This window comes from Macrobrachium nipponense, chromosome 3 (genome assembly GCF_015104395.2).
Source record: "Macrobrachium nipponense isolate FS-2020 chromosome 3, ASM1510439v2, whole genome shotgun sequence".
NCBI lineage: Eukaryota > Metazoa > Arthropoda > Malacostraca > Decapoda > Palaemonidae > Macrobrachium > Macrobrachium nipponense.
The window spans coordinates 70,124,625-70,148,092 of NC_087202.1; the positions used below are offsets into that span (position 1 = coordinate 70,124,625).

General features: G+C 36.7%; 1 protein-coding gene across 5 annotated transcripts in view; it reads right to left on the minus strand.

The window, feature by feature from the left end:
• Positions 1–552: 552 nt before the first annotated feature.
• Positions 553–23,468, minus strand: part of LOC135221801 (sprouty-related, EVH1 domain-containing protein 2-like) — a 70,064-nt gene continuing 47,148 nt past the window's right edge. For 3 of the 5 annotated variants that reach the window (XM_064259656.1, XM_064259658.1, XM_064259654.1), the window contains exons 2-5: positions 9,419–9,593; positions 8,325–8,493; positions 4,651–4,718; positions 553–3,549 (exon numbers count right to left, since the gene is read on the minus strand). In XM_064259656.1, coding sequence (XP_064115726.1) covers positions 2,491–3,549; positions 4,651–4,718; positions 8,325–8,493; positions 9,419–9,593 — 1,471 coding nt within the window. In that variant the 3' untranslated portion in view covers positions 553–2,490. Of the gene's footprint in view, positions 3,550–4,650; positions 4,719–8,324; positions 8,494–9,418; positions 9,594–13,500; positions 14,085–23,468 lie in introns of those variants that run through there. The other 2 variants (XM_064259655.1, XM_064259657.1) reach the window with 2 other exon arrangements.

Sequence of the window (23,468 nt, forward strand, 5' to 3'; positions counted from 1 at the left end):
CAGAAGAAGGAAATGATTTTTTCTACAGAGATGTATTATTATAAATCAGTTTTACAGGAGAATGCCGACTTTTTAAATGTGATACATCTACTTGGTATTGGTTTGGATGTTATGCTGCAACTATTTGTTATGCATAACTGGTAGTATGAGGGAAATCTAACAGGATTCTTTATCAAACTAATGAGATTCTTCTTCACAAAACTTTTTCATGGCCACCAAGTAGATAATTACAACCCATGTCACTTTATACTTACCTAATCCAAATATTTCTAATTTCTCAATAGCATAATCATCTTTAAAGCAATACCTGTCAATACTGGTCTTCAGATAAATTTAGAATACAGTAATCAATTTATATCTTGCTATTCAATTAGACTTCCTTTATGATCATCAAATTTCATTTGAAATATTAATCCTGAATATTCCTCCTTTGTAACTGCTCCGTCCATCCTTTTCTTATTGATGGACAGCAACATCTGAAACCTGTTATGCAGAATCCATCAGAATCAGGGATAGATACCAAAAAATAGGGATAAAATACTAATTCTCATAGATATGTCTTTGGTTTTCATTATTGTTCATAAAATCATCTTTACAGCCTATATATGACAAATATAATTAAGTTATCAGTAAACAATAGGTGACACAATCAAATTATTAAAATCAATCACTTGGTGAAATTCTGATAACCTTTATAGAATATTTCCATGATTTATAACAATTTTTATAAAGGTAAAATGAAACTACATCTTTTGTGACTTTCTGCTTAAACTTGTTGCAAAGAAAACAAACGATAGACTCGGACATAAGTTGCAATTTTGTTCGTGACTAGGGGTGGCATATACGGAAGTATCGGGGAGCTGACATAAGCTAGGTCAACTACCAAGGTAGTGATGATAATATGGTTATGGTCCTTACCTCAAAAAAGGGTCAACTAATATCTGGATCCTCAAGTTACCAATTATCTCACTGCCAAGTGGATGACCTGGCTGCTCCTGGATGTACCGCTACCAAAAACATCTATTTCGACTCAAGCCACAGCACCACAGAGGAATGCAGATGGTGCTACATTCCCGGAGTGCCTTTGGCTTAGAACTTAACACTTTATCACCTGCAATCCTCTTAGGTGTAACCATGAATCGATTGAGCCACCATCTAGGTTGTACACAAAAATTGTCTTGACAAGATATTGGCCTCCTTTTGGTAATCATGACTGGTTATCAATATTTATATAGAATTGTGACAAACGTAGTTAAAAGATTTTTCACAGGGCATGGATTCATATGCCACCTGTGTTGCTTACATGAATGCAATTTGGAGGTTTAGTCTTTTATCATTGGACAACTACCTTAATGTAGTTACATCATTACCTTAGTTTGATTTTTTAAGAAGCCAAACTTCACCTTTTTAATTTATTATGTTTCACAGTGCAACTGCCTTACACATGTTGTATATATATTTATATATTTATGTATACGTATATAAAGTTGTGTAGAAAACTGTTCTTTTGACTGCAACACAACTGAATAATCTTTTTTGGATAATTATTCACTTAGAAAAGAAAAAATCCATGATTTGTGCTATAGCACCTAAAATGACAAGGAAACCCTTGATAAAAGTTGCCTGGCGTACATGCACAGACAACGGCGCTGATCATCTCCAAAAGACTAAACACAAAAGTGTGGGCATGTAAGGCAAACGCAAGTGTGAACTTCACGTAGTTATTATGTGACACGTGACAGTCCAGCTGCCTAGGCCACCTGTCCGTCTTGGCCGGCTAAAGCTATCAATATATAGAACATCTATCACAATAATTAAAAGCATACAAAAAGTCACAGCAATTCCAAAGGGCGTCACAATTTCTCCTGAGCCCTCGAAAAATTGGGATCCCTTTAGATATTATTAAATAGACCAAGCCGGACAGACCTGCCATTAATAGAGCAGCTCACATATAGATGAACAAGGGTTTCCAAATGCAAGAGTTGAGAACTGGCCATGTACGGCAGTGTGTGTGCGTTGCACACTGACGCACACATGCACACACACTCTCTGAGGCCGAGGATGGCCATCAGGTACATAGAACACTCAAACTGTTGTGTCCTTTCTAGCCACTTATGTCAAAGTGGTTACATTCACACTCCTTGTATCACACAGTAACATTCTTTTCCTTACTTGAAAATTGTCTAGCAATCATATTTGTGCTAATAAGCACCCTTACACTCGTTCAGTTCACACAACCACTACCGTCGTCATCCCTGCCACAACAGTTGACTGGCTACAAAACTTATACCAGTAATCCACTGGCTTGGTTCATCCATCCACATACATGCCCAAGACTACACCAGAATGTTGGGAACTGCTCCCCTGATCACACCATGGTTGTGGGGAGGGTACTGTAGGGCTACCTGTTACTGTAAAAACGGTATCTTCCTCTTCATCATCGTCATCATCCTCATCTTCTTCTTCTTGGGCATGTGTGGGGGCGGTGAGTCAGGAGGCCTCATGGCGACCACCACATAGTCCGCAGGCGACGGCGCATCGGTGACATGCTCGTAGAGGCAAGTAGCACCACAAGCATGGCACCAATAAGGATAACAGCGTTAAACCAAGCCACCGCCGCCCGCACGATTCATCCGCCGTGCCTCCAGGACCTCCACATTCACATGGGTGGTGCGCAAAGTCTCCTTCAGCATCACTCATGCAGTGATATAACATACACTGTGCACAAGAGATGCAAGTAAGTGTGTCAATAGCTGTGCGCACACAGTCGGGTGAATATTCGCAGCTGCCTCGAGAATTTGCATCATAGGTAAACATTTCTTGGCAGTGCCGGCAGCGGGCCTTTGTGGTCTTTCTGCCTCGTCCTGTTCTCTTTCCAGAGAGTAAGTGATGGGGCATTGGTTGTGGGTGTGTCCCCCCGACAAGCTCGAGCTGCTGCTGTTTCTTTAAGGAAGCTATACTGTCTCTCTTTTCCCCTTTAATGCCCTCCACCATGGGATAGCTGTATTCGTGATGCATCACTGGTGGTCGTTCTGGAGCAAACTGTACATATGAATAATTGTCTCCAAGAACTTCTATCTTATCCTGGTCTTGGGGCATATCAAGGGGGCTGCCAGATTTAGGATCACAGTCAGGCTCTATTGGCTTGTCGGGGGGATGGTTGTTATGAGGCAGTGGAGGTCTGTGCCGGGGTGGAAATATGATACGGTAAAGGTGATGGTCGTTGGTGTGAGGGTGAGTGTATGGCTGGGTTGTTGGCCCTGGTGTGGAAGTGGCTAAATTAGAAGTGGTGGAAGAGGGAGAAGCGTTGGTAGTGGATATGTTGCCTGTTCCTCCTCCTCCTCCTCCTGCTGTTGTTCCTACTCCACCTCCTCCTCCAGGTGGTGGTGGATAGTGAGGGGGAGGATGGTGGTGTGGGTGGTGGTGGTGGTGAGGGGGATGGTCTGGGGTGGGCAGGGGAGTTGCGGTGGGTGTGTGACGGCTGCTGCTACAGGTAGTGGACCCTGACGACGATCGAGACCCATCTCTCTCCACCGGAAGATTCACTGTCTGCAAAATCACAACTGCCAGTTAGCATAACTGTTTAACTTTCATGCCTTACCTATAAAAGACTAAGAAAGTTATATAGAACAAAATATACCCTATATGGAGTTGAACAAAACAATGAAAATCTTGAAATAAACATAGAGTGGTATGTATTTGTATTTATTTACCTATCAAATCTTACTCTTTTGTAAATGAAAATGATAACAATAGAACTCATAGTACCAAGCGTCTGAAAATGAAGAAAACATATCCACAGTTAGGTAACTATAAATATATCGTAGAACTTAAACTACAATGAGAGCTTTCAAGAATCAGTACCTTTCTCCTTTTCAATCAGATCAAGTCTTAGAATGAAAATCTCTTAAAAGATCTCTTTATATTCTAACTTTTTAAATATGTATACGTATTTGTTCAGTTACATAACTGCAGATTTTTTCTTCTCCAATTCTAACATTATAGAATCACGTACAGGCAGTCCCCGGTTATCAGCAACCTTGGTTATTAGTGATCCAGTTTTGTGACGCTTGTCTCACGACATTGATTATTGGATCTTTAGTACTATGCAGTGATCCCTGCTTATTGGCACCAGTAATCAGGGATTGGTGCTATTATCGCCGATTTTTGGTTAATGGCAACTTTAGGTTATTGTCATGCTGTCAGGAACAGAGAGCCCCCCCACAGGTATCTGGGGACTGGCTGTACTAGATCTTTTCAAAATTAAAACATTACCAACTTAGAATATGTATGACACAAAGTTACTGATTACAAATGAAATGTCCCTTGAATAAGATGCGTTCATTGCTGTATGCATATTTAAATATGGTAGGCCTGATACTCTAAGACTTTCATTATAATATAAAAATGTCTACCAAAATATCACTTTGTAACTTTTGCAAGCTATAAAACTAATCAACTGATTTTACGGCTTTATTTTTAACACTATCAGTATGAATTAAGTCGGCTGTTCAAAAAGTCACTCTTCTTTTAATGATCTATGCACTGGCATCTGGAAAAAATTAACAAGGAAATTCATGTAAAAGTTATGCATTTTAAGCCACAAACATCCAACTAGAGATACCTTACTAAGAATGAAAAATTTCTTACCATAAAAACATTATCTTCTCCAACACCTATATTTAGGCCATGATGATAGGAGGGAAAGTCGTTGAGACCTACAAGATAAAAAAAAAAAAAAAAATTTAGAATTTCACCCCGAAACTGAGCGAGTTGCAGTAGAACTAACCTACAGCTGAAATTCACAATTCTATACATGAACATTTGCAATGATTTCTTAAACCTTTGCCATAAAAAGAAAGTATTTAATGTATTGAAGACACACTGACCTGTTTATGATAATCATCACCAATATGTATATGTACGTTCTTTAACCTCAATCACAATGACAAGCATTTCTTTTGATAACTGACTACTAAAGTCATATTACGCACATGAAATGAATAAGAATAAGAGGACACTGTACCTTAAAATTCAATTAGGAAAGGTCACGAAATTCTAAAGTTCATCAAAAGCGAAATGCCTGACTAAAATTTGTTACCATCTATTTATTGTACTTTATTCTTGTCAGAGAAACTGGAAGCAAGCACAATATAACAACAGCTATATCAGACCAAATATCTTACAAAATTGTAATTACTGCGGATTGTACAGCATTCCTTTGATGTAGTATGTATAGTTATTGTAATGTGCAAAAGTACAATTCAGTATAAACATGAACACTTTAGTGTTAAGCACATTTACCTGAAAGTATGGCACCTCGAAACTACAGACTTACAAAGAGTCTAATATATTAAAAATCCAACTCATTATTTATGGAATTTACATGTAACTTTGTCTGGTTTTGGGATACTGATTTCTTTGTTGTTTGATTATTGGAAGTTGTACGGTAAATACTTCTACAATAAAACTTAAATATGACTCAATTCTAATTCTAATTAACACAAGGACATCTATAAAACTTACCACATACGTCCAAAAGTGAGCAGCATCAAGGCAAAAAAATATATATATGAAAATATAGGATCTCCATAATAAAGTACATGGTCATCAAGAATAAAAATGCCAAATGACTTTATAAAATACATCTGCTAAAAGAACTATCATTTTATTAAATAAAATCTAATAGAGAAATAAGTACGTCAACTACAGTGCCTATTACATCAACACAGTATTACATATTTTGCATGAGAACCCTACTACTGTAAAGACACCCCATGGATGAAGTGCAAACTAAGAAAGGGCAATTTATATTGATTACAGAAATCATGCATAAAGGCTTTAATCCCACTGATTTGTAAAAGATGTTAGCATAAGGAAGTAAAAAAACATCATGTTTTTTGATTCTCAGAGCACATTAATGAAAAAATATATGCAAAAAATCACATTCTCTTTGAGCAAACTACAACTTCCTAAAAAATTTGTATTTTTATGATTAATCCAGTCAATTGAATTCCAACTTCTCTGTACATTAAGTCTATCAATATCTGGATAATACCCTTGGCAAAGCTTATAGCTTTCTATATAGTAAATAATTAAATAATCCTTTAAAGTTCATTTATACTCTCATTCATGTACCAACAAATAACAGTCCTGCAATCTATAATAAAACTATTAAAATCTTTTAAGTGAACTAGAACTAAAGTTTAGCATTTTCTTTTGCAAAGAATACCACAATCAATTAATTCTTGTATACTAATTCTTACCTCTCTCTCATTACTCTAAGAGAAACTTCACAACACAATACAGGTAGACAGAAAGTTATGCATTCCTTGAACTTACATGAATCATTAAAAAGAGAGCCTTTTTCACTGCCATAGAAAAATACCTACCTATGCCTGGATTGCCAGTTCTAATCCTGGAGAATATTGGAATCTGACATTTTTTTGAGACATTCAATTTTTTAAGCTATATTAAAACTGAAAAATACCATACCACAGTTTTACTGATACAGTACACAATCTCTGAGGAAGTTAAATCCTGTTACAGTATGATAATATACTTCTTGGAAGGGAGCAGTCCCTATTAAATTTCTAACTGAAATTTCTTTCCATGACACATGGCAAAAAATACAGTGCTTTATTTCTGAAGGAAACTTTTTCAGTTTCTTTATTATGAAATTTCTTGACCAGAACTTCAAAGTAGAACTTCAAAATGCCCAAAGTCAATTTATTAATCGTAACAATAACATTTGAAGAATTACTAACCACATTCCAAAAATTTCTTAAGCAGCTTTACTTGTGTACTACTTGTAAGATGGGATAAACCTTTATCATATCTGACATTCAGACCTGAATACTAGATAGCTTTAAAATGTAATTCTTATCTACAAATCACAGTACGTACATACATTGGTATGTTGTAACCCAAATAAATTCATCAGAAGTCCTAATAACTCTAATAAGCTATCTTATAAATATACATAACATACAAATCTATTCCCAATCAAATAAGCTATACACTATCCAGGTTCCGACATGAAACAACTGCTGTTGCTACCAGGTTGGATTTTTAGCTCTGACCAGTAGGAAGAAACCTAAAAAGACTGCACTGATTTCTGATTATCTAAACTGGCATCACAAAAACTATGGTCATCAATGCAAGAAACAAATTTTGAAAAACACTAAGAGTATCTATAAATGAAAACTACAGAACCCTAGTTATCTGGTAATTTTGAAGGAGGGAGACATCTATATTGTTCTAAAACATCTCATGAAGATGGATCAAAGTAAAAGGTGCGATGTAAATTGAGGAAACATTATATAAAAACCTAACCCATACTTTCAAACATGTTTTTATTCTTATAAGAGGTTATTGGTTATTATATGGCAAGTAAGACATTAAATTATATTTTACTCTTCAAAAAAATTGTTTTCCACTGAAGGTGGAGGTACTTGATATTTTAGTAGTACTGAATATAATGGAGAATATCATTTACAAGGGAAAAGTGTAGTACTTACTGAATCACATTATATTCACAAAGCTGATCAAACACTAACTTACTGCCTTCTACCAACTTACAAAATAAATAGAATACTTCACAAATACTTTATTGAGAATATCAGTAAAAGTCATGTCTTAAGGATCTTAGATACAAATTACTATAAATATAAAAGGAAGAGAATATTTTCCCTCAAAACTGTAATGTACCTCACAGCAATGTAGTAACCCCACAGCGCTTTAACTACTAGAAAGGAATTGCTTAAATCATAAATCAAATACCTAATAAACAAGCTAGAAATGTCAGTGGAATTTTTAGGACGACTTCTGCCCTTACTTTCTCTTGCCAAAGCTTTTTTCAAGAAATCACCTGCATAATTAAGAAAGGGTTAAAAATGGATTGGACTGTGACGAAACTTGGGGAGAGATGATATGTTACATAACTGGGAAAATATGAACCTGAGATAGAGCATAGACTGATATAAAAGCAACATGAGCAAGACTCACTCATGATGAAACATTTATATTTATCACATTTGTGAAGCTGTGCATATGCAATATAGATTTGTATAAGAGAGGGCTTTACTAAAGATACGGGGAAAACTAGCAAACTGTACAGTAAAAGAAAAGCAGAGCATACTTCACTGAAAAAAGGTGGCAAGTCAAGTTTTACGTGGTTATGATGCCCTTCTTGATATACTTGGAACTAATTTACAAACTTTAATGCCATCCAGTCTCACCTACATTACCTTATGACTGTTTTAGAAAGTATTTAATGTGTTGAGAAGGCTAGTCTTCTACATGTGAACAACTCTGATACCAACCGTCCAGAAGATCTTCAACTGCCATGCGAACACCGTTGTCGAATTCCCGGGCATCGTGGGCTGTCTGAAATGTTAATCCAAATTTCTTGTCTCCTGTCTTCCAGTGGTGAAAGGTGGGCATCACTTTGTTGTACTCGAAGTCTTTCTTTATGGTACAACTTAACACTACCTGCAATTATCATAAGAGCTTTCAATACTGGTATCTAATTTGATTAATATATGAAATAAGGTTACAGCTTTTTTATCTTCAAATTATGAGACTTCAATGTTTCAGGGCAGTCTCAAAGTAATGTAATTCTGGAAAATTTACTTTCAGATTATTTTTAATAAGTATTTAGTCATCAAACACAAACTCTAATGAGCTGTTCTCTTTAAAAAATAGCATCTATGTAACCTTTAATTAAAAAATAAGTGTACAAAAAATTAGAGATAGTCTAGTGAAAGGAAATCAATGTATCTTGTACTGGTGTCATTGAACTAACAATGCAAAGTACATCATCTTTAATTACTTTTTCACAGTATACCATCATTTTCTGGTAAAACAATATAACTGACAAAAATTTCTGGGCATATGTACTGATCAATATTTGAAATTGTTCATACTAAAATGCATGAACATTAAAGCTTGCAACATCATAACAAATTATTAATCATAAAATAAAAGCAATGCCAAAATTCCTTTCAGTAACCAAGTACTACAAAAAGTAGCCAAATATTATGCATAGAATATTCTACTGTTGATATTTTTAAAAACGAATTTTTTTATAAATGAACATGGTCTCTAATACAGGCAATCCCCGGTTATCGGCAGGATGCCGATAAGCGAAAACCACCATGGCACTGATAACCGGTTAGTGGTGCCTCTGTTAGGTATGTTATGGGGCCATAAAACTGGATCACGATTAACCAAGTCAACCAATAACTGGGGACTGCCTGTATATGATCTATAACCTATTATTCTTTATCTAAATGGCATCCTATCATCAAAGATAATAGTTGTCGTACAGAATCAAGAAAAAGGTATACAGTAATGAAATAAAAATTTGCAGTGTCAAATCTGGCCATGCATACATGGGTCACTGAGATAAACTTACTGATTGATCTGATATTCTCTTGCCGTAAATAAGATATTCGTGTTTGGGGTCGTCGAGGGTGACACGCTTCCTGACAGACACGTTGGAAAGGCCGCCCCCACCCATGGGCACCCAACCCCCAGTGCTGTCATCACGCATCATCACCTGAGCACGCACTCGAACCAAATAGTTGCCGCTGCAAAGAAACACAAGGTATTAGACCAAGGTGCCTTTTGTTCATCATCAATGGTGACCCACTTACAGGGGTCAATTACAAAGAGATCTGACTGAATAAAGAAGTGTCAACTTTAATATATGGCACTCAGATTAACAAAGGAAATGTAAGAAACTTGAAATTCTGGAAAACTGAATACTATGTAGTCTACCAATCATAACCATATGGACAAAATTTCCAATGAATTAAAAAATTTGAGATTATGTACAATTTTTTAAGAAAAGTAGTTAACTTACAAACCTCTAAAGTTTCACTTCAGTACTTTATAGGAGAAGAGATGAATTTTTGACCCAGTACTTATTGTATTAAGAGACAACAATAGCCTATAATACTACAGCCACCAATCTTCCCATAAACAATTAGGCTACCAATAAACTTTTGAGAACCTACAGTCATAACAATAAGAACCAACCAACTGGTAACTTGGAACCGTTACCTGAAAAATCTAAGCTTTTTTGGCTGGCATTTATGAGGAAGAGTGAAGACAGACAACAACCACCTACACCTTGCTGGAAGCAACAATGTCTCGCTAATAAATGGTACCGTCTTGATACTTGACTTACTCAACCTTGTTAAGGGACAAGCTTTCTTTAAATACCATATACGTATGTGACTTCACTCAGACAATAAGTTGATTACCATCAAAACTTTTTTGTCCATAACTTTCATATTAAAACTATCCTTAATTCACTTACCTTGTACACATTGCACTTTGCCAAAATCAGGACCTTTATACCATATCTTAGTAAACTGCATAGCACTGTACATCATATGAATTAAGGCTGTTAAGACATTTGCTATGCTATCTGCCAAGTCTCCATAGGCAACATATGAAATAAAATGCCAAATACGTACTCCAAAGGAGTAATAATACTATGAATTACATTGCAATCAAGATTTGTTATTAGTAACTAAAGTGGATGTCATTCCAAAGTGTCTACTCAAGGCATTCATCAAGTTGTGACAAGAGTTTGATTCAAGAAGGAAATCAAGTAAGCTCAAATTATCAAATAGATTAGAAGAAACATTAGCAGTACATAAGCAATGAAATATGAATACTAAAATTCCCAAGACAGCCATTTTGAAATTCCACAGGAAAAATGCCAACTTTTCACTGAACATGATGAGGTGCAATTTTCACCTAATGAATGAATATTCACAACTATTATAACTACTTTACATGAAATATTTAAGCTTAATGTTGTAACGTTGCAACAGTGAAAGCACATCTTAGAATTTGACGTATGAAGGCAAAATGCTTTTATTCTAAACAAAGCAGCAATTTTTTGTTTCCAGTAGTCCTACTGGAAAACTTTCAAAAACTTTTTCATTAAAAGATCAGTTTAGCTCAGTTATCTTGACATAAAGCAAAACCCATAACTCTGTTGTAAGTGTACCAAACCATTTAAATAGTATACAAAGATTTACCACTTATGTTTTTGCTGAAAGCCAAAACCATTAAGCAGTCATTTCACTGAAAAGGTTCAGTAACTCAAGTTTGAAAAATTGTCACTTGAAGGGAAACCAAGATTGCACAACCAAAAACTAATGTCACATTTTAGACTGGGACTTAAACTGAATTCAATCTATTCTTATCACAGAAGCGATCCAGTGGTACAAACAAATAAAACATAGCAAAGAGAAGAGAGAGTGCTGGTGAAGTCATGGGAATGGATTTTGCCAAGGACAAGGCCACCAGAGAGAGAGAGAGAGAGAGAGAGAGAGAGAGAGAGAGAGAGAGAGAGAGAGAGAGAGAGAGAGAGCCAACATAGCACATACAAGGGAAAGGTCAATACAGAGCTACAAATACAAAAATCATCTGATGAAACCAAAGCACTGCATCCATCTCCAATAACATTCATCAGCACTGTACAGTGACTACCATATTATAAAGAAGGTAAAATAAACAAACACACACACACTAACTGGTCACCCAACATAAAAGTCAAAGTGAATAATAACGTTAAAATCATGTAACCACAAAATATCCATGCCTAAAAAAAGACACCTGCAATACCCAACATTACAAACAGACAAAAGCACTAACACTTTTGTGTGCCTGAGAAAAGGAGCATTGAAAAACAAGGGCTTGAAAGCAGCATTATTTATTTGTAATGTGCATAAAACCCATTAACTAATGAACTGAAAGAGAATTAAGTACATGCAAAAACATCTATGTTGTAGCACATAAAACATTTTGACATTTATGTAGTTTAATTGGTCTGATTATTATATATTCAGAACGATAGCTTTCATTATTACAAATTCTGGAAAAACGATGCCTATATACGTTCTCGAGTTGGAATTTAACAAAAGAATAAAAAAGGTAAATCAAACAATGGGTAGACTGAGTGTAATTGGAAATCAATTACTTAATTAATTAGCGTGTGAAACTTGGGATACACATAGTCTAGTATGTATGTGCAGTACTGCTTTCCTAATGTGTATCATGGTATGGCAATGACAGGTATCTAAAGTTTTTGTTATCTAGAAAATACATTAGCCTTCAAAAGAATTCAAGGAGTCAGAAGGTATATGGAATGAGAAATTATACAATCTAGGACATCAGAGAAGTTTATTAAGTCGCTTAGATAAAGATGAGAGATGATGAGGCCTTGGAGAGGTCCTTTTCACAACTGCTGTGATAATATCATGGGTGACCCAGATCTACTTGAATGAGAGCTAGAGATGGGATGCTGGAGGTGAGAGGATATTTTGGAAGATAAAGCACAGTAGAGACATGGGTGGCAATGTTTCAAAGGAGTTTTTTGTTGTTTAACAATGATGTTAGTGAACACTGAGTAATTATTACTGCATGACTTCCACAATTTCTGTACTTTCAGAGTTGGATATGAAGCAAAAAGAAAGTACAATCACTGAGTTCATGACTTAAAAAAGATGTACTGCTACCAACATCCCCAGAATACTCAAGATTTTGTATGACTAGCAATTTTTAAAATAAAGTGCAGTATTGTGCAAGGATAAATTAACAGTTCATAGAAGGCAAATAATCCAGTGATGAAGATAAACAGAACTGGCAGAAAGCCTTCTATATGTCACGAAAGACAACTAAAATCGGTGTTCTGAGATGACAAATGAATGATTGTTGGATATCCGAAATTGTGGGGCAACAATAAGTAGCAACTGATACATTGCATCGGTCGAAAAACTGAAATCCATCCATAAGGAAAAAAAAAATACAGAAATGGCTAATTGCATACCAGTTACACCACAATAACGATAATGCAAACACACACACACACACACTCTTCTTAGGTAATGTCATAGGTCCGGAAGGTTGTGGTGACATTCGTTTTCAGGCCCAACCTGGTGCCCCTCAAACTTTCACTTGTTCAGTCTGTTATAAGACAGCCTCAGGGAATATGTTTAGAAAATACAAGACAAGTGGTAGCAGCTATTTGATACTTTAATAGGGAAAATCCAAAGGTTTTTATCAAAGTGGACCTGGCAATGGGTTCGAAGGTGGTACAAATGATTCACTATAAGTGGAGACTATTCTGAATATGTAGTATCATGTTGAAAATAGTTGTGTCTCATGCCATTAACAGAAGAGTTATGCCCTGACAGAATTAAAAAATGGCTTAACTTTTTTCACTATTCTATTTAACATTATAAATCTTGGAATACATTTGTTAAAGGATGACCAACAAACTACTGACTCATGAAACTCGAAGTAAGGTGTAAACTTCAACTCATGAATTAGGAAGTGGAGCCAGAAATATGATGTTTTGGAGATTGTTTTATTAATACTGTTCTTATAATCACTCATGTCAGCTGTATCTAAATCGCCTGTAATATAACTGAGCCTACACAGCAGACACGATGAGGTACCAAATTACCTCCTTACCTGCCGCCCGAGGAGAGTCTAAACCATCGCACCATTGTTCTCTTTTCTTCTTGAGCGAAAAAAGTACTTCGGATGCGACTTTCATCGCAGGTAACAGATCAACAGACGTCACTTTCACAAACAGAGGGCATCACTATGAAATCTCGTCCGATATTATACAAATCCCTTTGGAGGTCAGCTAGCTATTGTTCAATGCGACTATGCTGCTCAGAGCGAGTCACTATTCTTGAAACTATGCACCCTCATCTAGTCTCTCAAATATGTATTCACATCTTTTTCGGATTTAACAACAGGCCGGGACGTCCTGTTTCCCAACCGACCAGCACTAAGTTTGCCACAAAACTGACCGCCAATACCAACCATTCAACCAACCACTACGTATAGGATGGGCGGACCTCACCGTTCCCAAACGGCTTCTCTCTCTCTCCTTTCCACACGGGGGGAAATAAAAATTCTACTGTGAAGTACAAAGACTCAAAAAGTGTCCTGGCGGTAAATACACAAAACCGGAAGTGCTTAACGGACGCCGGAAATACCCGGATACCCCTCGACGGAAGTGGGCGATGGCGGGGAAGGACGGCAAGCGAAGGCTCTGGGAATGTTTCTATCATCAACTATATCTGTAAATACATGAAGCTATTTCACCACTAGAGCGTTTAAAGGCTTTAACACGCCTACAACTATCATAATCTTTGAAATAAACGTAGATATATTCAAAAGTGTCTCACACTCCATAACACCAAATTTGAATATTGTACGTTTGCTGTCAAATGTGAAATTAATCATTTGCAAAATCAGACCCGGTGTTTTTTTTTTTTTCAACAAATTCTTTCCGATGAATCAATAAGTTGAACCACTTGACACAACGAACGAAATTCAAGGTGGTGCGTCGAACTACAAGCGCGTTTTACAGAAACTGAGGCGGGATTGGGGGAGAAGGGGAGCCACTAATAGACAATGCCCGACCTATCTACAACTACGTCACTTTCACCATATTTAATGAATGAACGCGTGAATGGATATCTGGATACGACCGAGTCACCACCTTCAGCAGCACACTCACACTACATACCCTCCACACCTATCTCAAACCCCGATCCCGACCCCCCCCGCCCCCCACAACCCCTACGTCTCGAGTTGCCAAATGGCTAAATTTACACCTAAAACAGCTGAGACCAAATGATAAAAAAGCACACGCCTTACTCATGGCTAAGGATACGACAGCCTCTACCTCAGTCATGTACACTTCAAATGGGATCTGACTAAACAACTGTGAAATGGACGGGAGACAGAGAGGGAGGGAGAGAGAGAGAGAGAAAAAAAAAAAACCGAAGGTGAAACTGGTGAAAGAAAGCCTCGGAATGAATGAACGCCCTTAATCTCCAGAGAGAAAGGAGGGGGAAGTGGTGGGAAGGGCGGGGTTACATGTAGTAAAGTGGGTGACTGACGGGAGGGACGGAGGGCAAAAGGACGGTTGACTCTCTCTCTCTCTCTCTCTCTCTCTCTCTCAAGTTCACAAGCTGCATTGTGACAAGCTTTCATTTGCAAAAACCAATTATAACCAATGAATGATCCAAATGTCACTATTTCCCAATAATAAGGAAAGAGAAAGTAAACATTAAATGTTCGCATTTGTTTGCCGACTGCTTATTTCACTCACTACAAAAACAGCCGCACCAACGAAATTTTCCATATATGACAAAGGGCAGCCTTTCAGTCCCGATAAAGAGACACATGTCAGAAGCATTCACCTAACCTACATTTCTTAGCCTACTGGTGCACACTTCCCTTTCACTCCATCTACCAGACAATGAAGCTACCCATTATAGGAACCTATACGGCTGCACCTGCTCATGGCCACGGGAGAAACCAGCTCCATAAGAAACTGTTTAAGCTAAAGGTCTTTTGAGGGGTCCTAAGAGCTTGTGAGAAATCATATCAAATACTCAAAACTGCCCCCAGAGAGAGAGAGAGAGAGAGAGAAACATTAATAAAGCACATCTGGCTTTGCAGTGAATGACATTAACGCCAATGGAATAAGTGGATCCAGTCATGGCACTGCACAAGGCAACAGATTATAAACCACGTGCCATCGCCAGCTTACAGGAGAGAGAGCATTCCTCGAACAAAGACAAAACGCCGAAATACCAGCGATAATAAAAGAGACAGACAGATACGACGTATTTCAATCAAACGGCAACACGTGGTAAGTTTGTATGAGTGGGCTGTATGAATCAAGCGAGTATTGCGCGGCATACTTCAGTCTCATCTTCGTGACGAAATATCCTAAAACATGTATTTGGTGCTTGGCAATTCCCGGCAGCGACTGCTCATTGTAGGTGGCGTTACGCTTGATATAATTCCTATTAAATTAAATGTGGACAACAAAAACATTTGTGGTTTTCACTCTCAAAGTTAATGTTTGCTAACACACAGTCAAGTAACAGTAAACTACTTTTTGAAATTTTGCTTTTACGAATTAGTATACAGATTGTCAAAAGCATTCTCTCTCTCTTCTCTCTCTCTCTCTCTCTCTCTCTCTCTCTCTCTCTCCACAAAACTTCGTAAGGCAATGAATAACATGAAACAATTTTTAAACCTAGATTTCCCCAAGGTCCTAACCGTCTGCCGAGTGATCTCACGCAAACAAACAAAGAACATGATTTCATCGTTTTCCTGAAATGGATTATGACGTTAATACATTCTGTGAAAAAAATAAATGTCTTAGGACCGGGTTACTCCATGTTGTTCTCCTTGGAAATCTATGATCATTCATGTTTTTATTTATCAAACGTTAAAAGGGAGAACCGGAGTCTTATCTGTCCGAGAGAGACACAAAATTCAAAAAAGACGTTGAAACTGCATATGAGTCCTTACTTACCTTTCGAAGACAAGAATAAATGACTAAAGTATCCCAGAAGGGATCAACATTCAAATAGCGCCGCGTGCGTCTACATCTACAAATTACCCAGCTGTCAGTCGGTTCTCTCTAAGTTTATCCAAATGATTTGGAGAAAGAAAGAAAAGACTTTATGGCGGCTTTGCTCTTGGTCACCATCAGGTGAAAATGTTCTAAGGATTTTTATATAAAAGAAACAAATCTTCGTTTGGGCTAACTCCACTTATCATCAACACTTAACTTGCTGCTGCTGCTACTACTACTACTACTAACACCAACAACTACAACAACAACAACGAAAACAATAAATCATATAATTAATAGCTTTTAATTTTAAAAAACTTAAATTTCCTAGAAACCAATCATTATACTCCATCAATTTATGAAGATTACGTTACCTAATTTCCTGTTATTTTAATCAACTGTATGCGTCATAAACTTACGAGTATTAATTCCCAAACCATTTAACAATATTTCCAGAAACCTTTCATCATGTCCCGACTTTAACAACTCGAAGTTTTCCCAAAGAGCATATTTCTAGCTGCAGTGTGTTGTGAAGGGTCTCAAAACCTGCCGGGTCTCAGAGTGAAAAAAAAAAACACTCCATTTACTGCGCTTTAATGACTGTAAAAAGCTAAGTAGTAAATAAAATGGCCGAGCAACTTTCTCGTGGCATTTCAGGCAAACCATCCGTTCGTAATAAGTAATCTTCCCTTCTCTGGGTCGACGTCCCTCTACCCCGCCCTCCCCCCCTTTTTTTCACCTTATTTCTAGTACTCTTTCGTTTGAAGTCCCTCTGGCTTTCGCACAGTGACAAGAAGAGCTGGAGTGAAGCAAAAGAAAAAAAAAAGAAACTTTTATACACTCGCTCTTGATCATTCATCAACGCTTCAGAACGGCACCTCTCGGCTGCTGTATGAACAGAATATTACAGATGTAGCTGGCAAATTTACTACTATCATCCTGTCCGTGATGAACTGTGTGTATCACTTTCATATTGCCCTACACAAGGAATCAAGGACGCCACATATAACTAGTGGCATCGTGTTATTACTTAATATTCACTACCATTATCAGATATACTGCTGATGTTACACTGAACAGCCTTTTCTCTCGCACTTTTCTTTTATTTTCCCGAAGTCTCAAGCTTTCTTTCCTCCCTTTTCATTTTATCGTGACTCCCGAAGAGCGCAGATGCTAGTCTATTCCATCCACTTCGCACCATTAAAATTCAATACGTATTACATACAGTGCGTGGGTGTGTGACTGAGATTACGTAGAAAATAACTTCAGAGGCTGATATATATAAAACACCTGCATTACAGCCAACATATCTGGCAACACACTTGTTCTGAATTATAATTCCCTATCCCTCCACATTGTCAGAGACTGTTACAGTTACAGTAATCAATCTTTGTCATGCCACACAGAAATTCATGACGCAAAAGATATTTTCCCAACAACAGTTTCATTGTAATTATCTGGAACCTTAGAAATAGCTGACATGGAAGTTGATTCATGTGTCCCTGGACACAGTTGCGTGAGGCCAGCTGTACCGAACAAGTGCTTCAATTAAATGACTCTTCATGAGCTGACTCCAACTAAAAGACTGACTTTATAGGTTCATCCATTCAAAATTACAGAGGCATCACGACACATATGGGCATCAACGCCGGAAACAGATTTGAATAATGAAATCCCAGTAAAACAAGTGCACTGAGACGGACTTTACGTGGAAGCACGCATTCACCGTCCTTCGAAGACCGTAGGATGTAACATCATATAGCAGGCAAGAAAGGCCCAATTTAGGTTGAAAATTCTAGTTTTCGTTCTTCCTGTTTCCCATTAAGGATAGTATTTAGGTGAGAGCAGATTATGGTTGTACAGGAGATAATAAAGTATTGATTCAGGAAAAGTATATAACTCTTTGTGAGTTATCGTTCTTGCTTGTGCCGTATCTCATATCAGGATTTTTTTTTTCATTTCAACCTGAATCATTTAGCAACATTGCTTGCATAAGCGCAGTTCTCTGAATACATTTTTACCGAGTAAGCTTACTTTACAGCTGGCAAATTTTGTCAAGAAAACGTGTAAATAACATTATATTAAAAAGTGACCACGTTACAAATTGCTATTGCTACGACCACGAAAAAATAGTATTACTCTCCTTCCTTCCTTTCGTATCATGTTTAGTCTGTCCGTATTTTCTCTTGGGTGTAGTGCTTTGTGTATTGTCATATGTTTCCTAGCTTTCTGGTCTATTATTATTATTATTTCTACAACAGTGGTCTGAGCTACAGATAAACCTACACTTAATTTCCTAATGGATGTGGTCATTGTTATTATTACATATCCTAACAACTTTGTCTTTTAGCCTTTTTTTTATTTCAGAAACTCATGGGGTGCGAGAACCGACTGCCGATTTGAAAGGGGTGCATACATTGAAAAGGGTTGAGAACCACTGCTCTAAATGAAGCAACAAAAGCAATGAGGTGAACTATTTACACCCCCTTCGATTCCCGGCTGGAACTTTCGCGAATTAGTCGGTGACCTGCAACAAGTCAAGAAGGTTCTTTGGATATAAGGCACAAACTGACTACTACTAATCACATATGTTTGCTTCTACTAATCACATATGTTTGTTTGTATGGAATTTTTACGTTGCATGGAACAAAGTGGTTATTCAGCAACGGTACCAACGGCTTTACGCGACTTCCGAACCACGTCGAGAGTGAACTTCTATCACCAGAAATACATATCGCTGACGCCTCAATGGAATGCCCGAGAATCGAACTCGCGACCACGGAGGTGGTGCGCCAACACCATACCAACCACGCCACTGAGGCGCTTCTAATCTCGTCATCACTACTTGGCTTAAAATCCGATACCCGATGATGCAATTCCTTCAGTGCAGTAGTAAGTCTCTTTGCAGGACCACGCAATCGAACTCAAATAAAGAAATATGCTAAGAAGTCTTTGATATTTCATTATACAGATAAATATAGGGATTATTATGTCCCGATGACAATAGCAAGTTGGCTTAGCCCGACAGGAACAAGTTGACCTAGTATTCAGCAAAGTAAGATTCACATTTTTCGAGGAATACTAAGCAAGGAATATAAGCCACACAAAATAAAAGAGTAAACTATCAAATCTTCATCAAAGAGGGGTAAACACTAAGAGAGAACGTCATTCGAAGAGCCCATTTACGAATTCACCAGTCATGCATTTTTCAAAACACGTTTTAAAAAATAAAGGATTACTTTAAATGTAAATAATGCTTATATAATTTACGAACAGTGCATTCCTCGTGACAGGTTGAACCATTTAAACCGATTATACGTCTTCAATGACTATTTTTCCTCACACAAAAGTTCTTCATATCGCCTACTATTCAAACCGTAAAGCTAAACGTAATTAAGTTGGAAGAACAAAAAAATGTGAACCAAGGAACTATCTTGGTTGATTTTCAGAATGGGACAAAGTATTGAGCCAGAAAGTTTAAGATGTTGATCTTTATGTAATGGATTGAATTTAGTAGTTACAAAGGCACTGCACTTACTGAAAAAGCTACTTATAAAATATTAGACATGAAAATCGTGGTTTTAGCAGAGCCAGGGGTTGCGAAGATCAAATACTAGCTTGAAGACAATGTATGGAATTTAAAAATCCCCTTCAGATCTCTTTCATTTGATAGGGTCTCCTCGAACCAATGTTATGGAAGGTCTTGCGTCACTAAATAGGTAAAGCTGACTGGCCTGAAATTATCCAAGGTTAATTATATTTGGTCTTTTTTCCAAGTGGATTTACAACAAATCGTGGGGTACTACAAGGGAATGATTCTTCAACGTTGCTATGTGCCCCTCTCATAGATTGCACAATGGAAAAAAGTGGTAGGAAATGGAAGAGAAGGTTTAGATTCGAGGGATGACAAATGCTAACGATGTTGCTTTAATCATAATCACGAAACTCAACAGGGTTCGATAGACTGCATCATGTTACCTAGAGAGATGGGACTCAAAATGAAACTAATGAAAACCGAAGCCGAATCTTTCAAAACATTTATGAGCAATGATATCCAGTAGAGGCTGAGTTGGTATTTAGTGCGAGACTTTTTAGAGAGACAAAAAAGCACACCAAACACTATAAATGAGAATGTTCTCCAAAGCCAAAATTAACAAACTGAAATTACATACCCAAGTAAGATTAGACACAAGTCTAGTACGACCTGTGTTGCTATTTCCTTTTTCACTTCACTTCTCTCTCTCTCTCTCTCTCTCTCTCTCTCTCTCTCTCTCTCTCTCTCTCTCTCTCTCTCTCTCTTATTTAAAAAAAACCATTTACGAGTATACCACTTATTACCCACCACTTTATACTCATTTTTTTTTGAAGGACGAATTGATTTTGTTTTGCAATATCTCAGTTGAGGAATCATACGGCCTGTAAACTTAAGACGTTACTTTAGTATACGTATGTGTTAAGGTAGATATACTTTATGTATTTCCAGGGTTAAAATATTTGAATGATTTATTGTAATAACTGGTGTATTTGTTGGTAGTTATTTTATATATTGATATGATTGGTATATCTGTAACTGGTGTATTTGTTAGTAGTTATTTTATATATTGATATGATTGGTATATCTGTAAGAAGTTATTTTATTCAACTTAGAATACTTAAAATGTATATATTAAAAATATATACTAGTGCACCCTTTCATTTAACAAGTATGATAAGTTTATGGATTAGTGATTGATTATATTACTTATTCCACGTGGGATTCTAAATATGATTGTGGATTCAAACCAAATGCATTGTCATTATAAGAAATTAAAAGATGCACAGTGAGAGAACTTTAACCAATTCGATCAAAATCTACCTGCGGCACTTTTTATTTATTTATTTATTTATATATTTTGGGGGGATAAACGAAAACGTCATAAAAACAACTCGTTCTTTAGGTCATCGCCATTACTTAATTTATACGCAGTTGACAGTTGTAATGCTCAGATTTCTTGACCAAGTTTCCCTAAAAGGCCATTCTTACGTCATGTTTTCCAGTTGGTGTAAAAACCGGTTTCGTCTCAATTTCATTACACACACACAGAGACTGGTGTCGTTTGTTTGACTAGATTTTAACCTTCTAGTAGACTAAAACATTTATATTTAATGACTAGATTTTAACCTTTTAGTAGACTAAAATATTTATATTCAATTACTAGACTTAGTAAAATATTTACATTCAATGACCACATTTTAACCTTTTAGTAAACTAAAATATTTATATTCAATTACTAGATTTTAACCTCTTAGTAAAATAATTACATTCAATTACTAAAATTTAACCTCTTAGTAAAATATTTACATTCCATTACTAGATTTTAACCTATTGGTAAAATATTTACATTCCATTACTAGATTTTAACCTCTTAGTAAAATATTTAAATTCCATTACTAGATTTTAACCTATAAGTAGACTAAAATATATTCAATTACTAGATTTAACCTCTTAGTAAAATATTTATATTCAATTACTAGATTTTCAACCTCATATTAAAATACTTACATTCCATTACTAGATTTTTACCTCTTAGTAGACTAAAATATTTATATTCAAGGCTATCTCCATTTAAAATGATTGATAGCGAAAGAGACGATCCACCGTTTAATTTAAGGAAAAAGCTATTTTATCGCATCGCGACAATGCGTAGGTGCGACCTGAATTGGGAAGGAAGTAAAAGATTGTGATTGACGCTAAGACGGCGGCAGTTACGCTAAACAAAAAGGGGTACTCGAAAGGGTACGGGGGTTGAGAGAGAGAGAGAGAGAGAGAGAGAGAGAGAGAGAGAGAGAGAGAGAGAGAGAGAGAGAGGATGACTACTTCCCAAGCGTGAACCGCACCTTCAGTGACACCCACACTTCGCCCCATTTTGTCACTCTTACAAAGCGCAATTCCCTTCTTCCGTAATCACTACTTTACAGTACTGATCCTTCGGCCTCAAACGCCACTTCCCCCTACAGAAATCCTTCGGGGGAAAATTGCAGAAATGTATTAGGAGACAAAACTACTGGGAAAGGTTTCAAATATTCAATCACGAAAATATAAACTATAAATATAAAGGCACAACTATAATCTAATATCGAATTCGCTACACCTTGGGAAGAACGTCTCCTAAGGGGAATAAACTGATAGGTGCAAGACTACTCTTTAACAGGCTTTAAACCAAACGACCAAATTCGAATCATGGCAGTGGCTGGTGCACTTAACACTTACAATATCCTATGGTAGAGTGAATGCGACAAAATTTCAATATACATGCATTATATATGAATAACTTGATCACGAAGTATATAAAACGTCAATGCTATGTATAAATAAAGGTTTATGCCAACGAAGGAAAAAATGAAAAAGCGAAAAAGATGAGATAGCCAAGTACTTTCGGTCCTGTTTGGACCCTTTACTGAGGCTATATATTATTATATATATATATATCATATATGATATATATATATATATATATAAGTATATATATATATATATATATTGTGTGTGTGTGTGTGTGTGTGTGTGTGTGTGTGTGTGTGTGTGTGTAGTTTCTTAAAACAGTGGGTAACTTCAGATAACAAGATCGTTCACTGCCAAATTCAAGCTTTAATTACTGAAACACATTTGAACCACTTTGTATATATATAAAAAAACACTCCCCAGCAACAGCAGTTTCATACAGGATCATTATAAGCACATTCACCCACCCACCATGAACACAACAGTGCCAGTCACCTTCATATTGTACTACGCACTCTCAAGTTCCTGGATATTAAGGGCATTCCTCTTCACTATATACCTCTTTCACTCATCTATGCAATTCGTTCCAAGTAGTCCTCATCATTTTCACCACTGAACTTCCCAGATGCGTAATCCTGTTACCCAACTATTTTCCTACTCCTTTCCAACATCAACCATTTCCATTAGGTCAGTCTATTTAGTTTATCAGTGATGCAACCTACGCACTGCTGCCTTTAAAAGTGCCAATGGTTGGGACACAGATAAAATATACCCAAAGCCAGA